The sequence below is a fragment of the Centruroides sculpturatus genome, unplaced genomic scaffold, assembly GCF_000671375.1.
Source record: "Centruroides sculpturatus isolate CEXI.00-Female unplaced genomic scaffold, Cexi_2.0 scaffold1082, whole genome shotgun sequence".
In the NCBI taxonomy this organism is placed as follows: domain Eukaryota; kingdom Metazoa; phylum Arthropoda; class Arachnida; order Scorpiones; family Buthidae; genus Centruroides; species Centruroides sculpturatus.
The window spans coordinates 10,262-15,255 of record NW_019385300.1 but is presented as its reverse complement, the minus strand read 5'-3'; the positions used below and the strand labels follow the sequence as shown (position 1 = coordinate 15,255).

Here is a 4,994-nt window from a genome sequence, read left to right as displayed (position 1 = left end):
TATGTTAAACAATTCGTATTTACATAAACTTTAATATATTCTATGAGTTTTTTGTTTTTGTGTAACCTAACAAAAATGCCTTGATTAACTTTATCGAAATATCGCCAGTTTATTATTAAGTAGCGTTATATTTCCACTTTTAAAGAGGAAAAAGAATATTAATGCCTATTTTTCTATTGTGCGAAAGTAACTAAATTTAATTTGTTACATTTTTTCATTACTGATTTATAAATTTTAAGCGAAAAATTAATTTCTCGTGTTTAACTTTATCATGAAATTTAAAAAAATATATATTATGTTAAATTACTTTAACTCGTTAGTATATTTATTTGCTGAGCGTGACAGTTGTTCACAACTAAATAAATAAAATAAGTAATGCTTGTAGAATTTCGCCGGATGATAATTTATTTTTTAATCAAAAAAGACACAGTCTGCTCAAAATTTCCTTTTTGAAACCACCTTCTTTTTTTTGTGTGTTTTTAAAGGAATGTTTTAGCCAGATGACCTAGTAGCCTACAAAGAAAGGTCCGGTCGTCGATGGTGTTCTGGAACACATGATCAGAAGAAATGGTGGTTTCAAAAAGAAATTTTGAGCAGACTGTGTCTTTTTTGATTAAAAAATAAATTATCATCCGGCGAAATTCTACAAACAAAACTTTTTTAGAAATAAATCGTCACCAGAGGGATAAGACCAAATCTACATTTAACAGCGCATTTATCAAGTGGATATAAAGGACTGAAATTCCCTAACTGGAAAGGATGCAAGTTTAAGACGTCTGTAAGACCGCCAGTTCCAATTCTTTACTTTTTAATGTTTTAATTGGATTTTTTTGTGTGTTTTTAAAGGAATGTTTTAGCCAGATGACCTAGTAGCCTACAAAGAAAGGTCCGGTCGTCGATGGTGTTCTGGAACACATGATCAGAAGAAATGGTGGTTTCAAAAAGAAATTTTGAGCAGACTGTGTCTTTTTTGATTAAAAAATAAATTATCANATTCGTTTAAGAAAAAAGTGTAGTATTTCTCGGAAGTCACATTATTTCAGTTCAAAAATTTTCTTTGAAAAGTGATCAATAAATGTGGGGAACGACTGGATTGCTAAAAATCATTGTACAGGAGCATCTCTGTACTAATTTCAAAGTAGAAAGCGTGTATTTTACATCCAATAAATAAAAAAAAAGAATTAAAATTTGCAGACTCGCATTTTGACAATTTTAAAATAAACGTTTTCTATTCAAATATAAATTATTTTTATTTGTTCTTTACGAATGCATTACCAGAAACATAATTATTATCACTTCGTAAACTATCAATGTTACGTTTTAACAGGACGCCGACATCACCGACCAGTCCCAGTTTATTAATGCTGATATGAGTGATGTTGTGGAGTTTACTCCAATTAACATATTTTTACCTTTTCAATTTGTCATTAAAAACAAGAATCTAGAACTTTCTTGGAAATCACTAATTTCTCCGTTCTCTTTTTGGGTAAGTAACGCTTAAAAATTTAATTGATACAAAATTTTAAATATTACTTCAAACACAGAAAACCTTTCATATAAAGGTGTGGCTGGTGATTTTCTTCTGTACTTTGGTCGCTGGAATACTCATATTTATAATACTGAGTTACGACAAATCACCAGAAGACAATAACAAAGATTGGAATAAAAAAAGATTCGTTTGGTTTCTGTTTGGAAGTTATCTTAACCAAGGTAAGAATCAACGTAACACAAGACAATATTTTCATTTAAAAACTGTATTTGGTGCACATTAGATTTTTTATATTTATTTGAGGAATCGACTTCAAAGTCGTTAAACGCTCATCCTCCAGAGTGGCCTTGGTCTTCTGGATTCTTCCGGTTTTGATCATATGTTGGGCTTATGGTGGAACGTTAACTTCATTTATGATTACCAAGGAAAAACAGCCATTGCCAAAAACGTTTGAAGAATTAGCATCAGCTGTTCAGAAAGGAGAATTTACTTGTACTGCACCTGATCTCCCGTATGTGATGAACTTCTTTAAGGTAAGTTGCTGTTCGTAAATTCATAAAATAATATCTCACGTAAAATATTTTAAATTTCTTTATAAATACAGTAAAATCCGTCAAGTGTACAGAGATATTTAGGTAGTGTTATCGAAGTTGTGGGTTTTCCGTAGCTTTAAAAGTGCATAAATTGCTTCATTAAAAATTCAGAAATCTAAAGCTGTTTTCATATCAACAATTTATTTTTATTGTTTTATTTGAAGGTAACATTTTATTTCACAAAGATCATATCTGTCTTGAAAACAACGAGAAACTTTAATAATTTTGATGCTTTCATATGAGTATCTTCTTGTTTTATTTAATTTGTTTTTTTTTCTATTTTTATTGTGTTATCTTTATTTCTTTCCTCATTTAGATATCATTTTAACAAGTTAAATTTCCAATTTGATAAACACTTTTTGCTATAAATGCAAAAGGTCTGCTGAAAATTCTGTTACAAATGTTAGTTTAAATTTTCACTTTCGCTTTTACAATAACAATTCGTAATCTGTTCACATTTGCGGATACAGAAAACAACCGCAGAAGACCCGAAGCTTTTTACTATAGAGTGTAAAAGCTAGTTAAATAATTGCGTATATACCTTTTGTGAAATTATGTGACCCGGAAAAATATATCTGGAAGCATTGTAATTAATGAAAAAGAGTGATATTAGGTCTGATGGTTGCTAACACAATTGCTACATATTAATTAAAAAAAGAGAAATTTCTTCAAACAATTAATGGGTACGGATTCCGTGATGGTTTTCGATTGATTTAACTCGATGGAAAACGGTTATGTTCTTAACTGGAAAAAAAACAAGATTCTAAAAACACATCCACCAGCTAAAAACGCACGTACTTTTCTTTGTAGGAAAACTGACTGGTCATGGCAGTCCAATCATATTGTCAACATTATCTCAGAATGGTTCAGGCAAACGAGATTCAAGTCATGAATTAGTCAGTCGAGGTACCAGGTTTGATTTCTATGGAAAATAAATGAATATTTCTAGTAAGGTCAGTAATGGCAAATAAAAAGCAATACGATAACACGATTGACCCGAAGACTTAATTCATTGAAAAATAGAAAAAAGTTCCTCAACATTTTCTTTAACTCGATCGACTGTTAAAGACAGATTTTTTAAACCAATCGTAAACAAATGACGATTTTCTTATTGTCAATAAAATGATTTTACTATTTATATTAGAAAGCTTTGTGTATAAATTTAAAAGCACAATGTAATATTAAAAATGAAATTCGGCCATAATCCATTTCCCCGTCTTGAAATATATTTTATATACCAAATGTAAAGTACTTATTATTAAATAACACACCTTACAGCTGAACGAAGACTTTTACAAGAGATATATTTATTACACAGAAGTAATTCAAAATTCAAATTACTGTATAATAAATTAATGTACTAATTTATTACACAGAAATACCCCGAACATAAGCGATAGGTGGCACCGAGCGATACCGTAAGTGGAATTCGCGTAAGTCGGGGTATAATTTCTCAATGTGTGTAAAATGCAAGTCGGGTGTATGTAAGCTAATAAATGTTCTCGTTAATTTTATATCGTCTTTTGATTCGTTCATTGTTACAAGAAATCACCACATAGAGTCTCTGAAGGCTCCGTAGATATAACAAACACATCCGAACATGTAAGCCGAACAATAGTGTGAGGGGAATGAGTAATCCAGGGTTGCGTGGCGCTCAAACAAAAGACGAATCGACGAGATTTGAAAATCGCGTAACTCCGGGTACGCGTAAGTCGGGGTAGCGTAAGACGAAGTATTACTGTACAGTAATAATTAAATGTATAATATAAAAATAACATAAATTTCGATTATTAAAAATAAAAAAATCGGACATTTTCTAGAATCGAAAATTGGACGATTGACGTAGAAATAACGTGAGACAAGTATAAAAAGTGTATTCTTATACGACGTCAAACGGTAATTTTTTACGTCAGAAATCAAATTGAGTTGATGGTGTCGAAATAAAAAAACTAATTCCAAAACCAAACAAAAAAAATTATTTGTTGTAAAATATTTCGATCCTCGAGAACTTTCTTTGAATCACCGAGAATCTAATCGAAAGAGATATTCATTAACCACGGCTTATTCAATAGTAGGAAATTTGAGAAATTTCAGAGGAAAACAGAGTCGCGTACGCGTTTTGAAACGTTAAAGTAACGTTGGGTTTCATTACTCTTCGAGAACGAACTAGGAGAGTAAGAATCCAGTCAATTATAAATAAGTAGGAAAAAGTATTTAGCTTATTTCATGAAATTGTCTCTTTTTAAAATGCCAGTAATGCATTCGAAATGTCGTTTCGTAACAATATAAATCAATTTATATTAAATTTTTTAAAAACCTCTATTTTCAGAATTCCAAACTAAGTTATTTGAAAATTTTATATGAAGAAATTTTAAGCAATGATATCATAGATACATACGATTTGTTTATGAACGGTAACGATGAATCCTTCGATTACACTCGTGTTGCATACATTTACAATATGGGTTTCATGAAAATTTCTGATTTCGAAACCGCCATGGATGTGACAGCGTCTGACGATGTATTATTTTCCATGCCTTCAGCATTCGTTATGAGAAAAGGATTTCCCCATAAAGAATATTTCAACAATATGTAAGTTCTATTTTAAGTATACGAATTCTTAGATTAAAAAAGTCGTAATTACACTTTATATTTATTTCAGAATGTACAATATATTCGAAAGTGGCGTTCAAGATCATGATACAGAAGTTGACACGTGGAACAATCCGCTTACGAAACATATTAAAGAGAGAGTTAGTATGAGTAAAGAAACTAAGTCTAATGTTGACCCCTTGGTTTTAAGACATTTTTATGGAGCCTTCGCAATTCTCGTTATCGGTTACCTTCTCTCGTTCGCTTGCTTCCTTGTCGAATTAATAATTGGAAAAACGATGAAAAGATTCCAAATTTAA

General features: G+C 30.7%; 1 protein-coding gene across 1 annotated transcript; it reads left to right on the top strand.

Annotated features, from left to right (window-relative positions):
- The first annotated feature begins 1,369 nt into the window (after positions 1-1,369).
- LOC111637351 (glutamate receptor ionotropic, delta-1-like) lies at positions 1,370-4,994 on the top strand. Its single transcript, XM_023382827.1, has 5 exons — positions 1,370-1,486; positions 1,545-1,710; positions 1,793-2,022; positions 4,412-4,674; positions 4,745-4,994. The coding sequence occupies exons 1-5, from the start codon at positions 1,370-1,372 to the stop codon at positions 4,992-4,994; spliced, it is 1,026 nt and encodes a 341-aa protein (XP_023238595.1).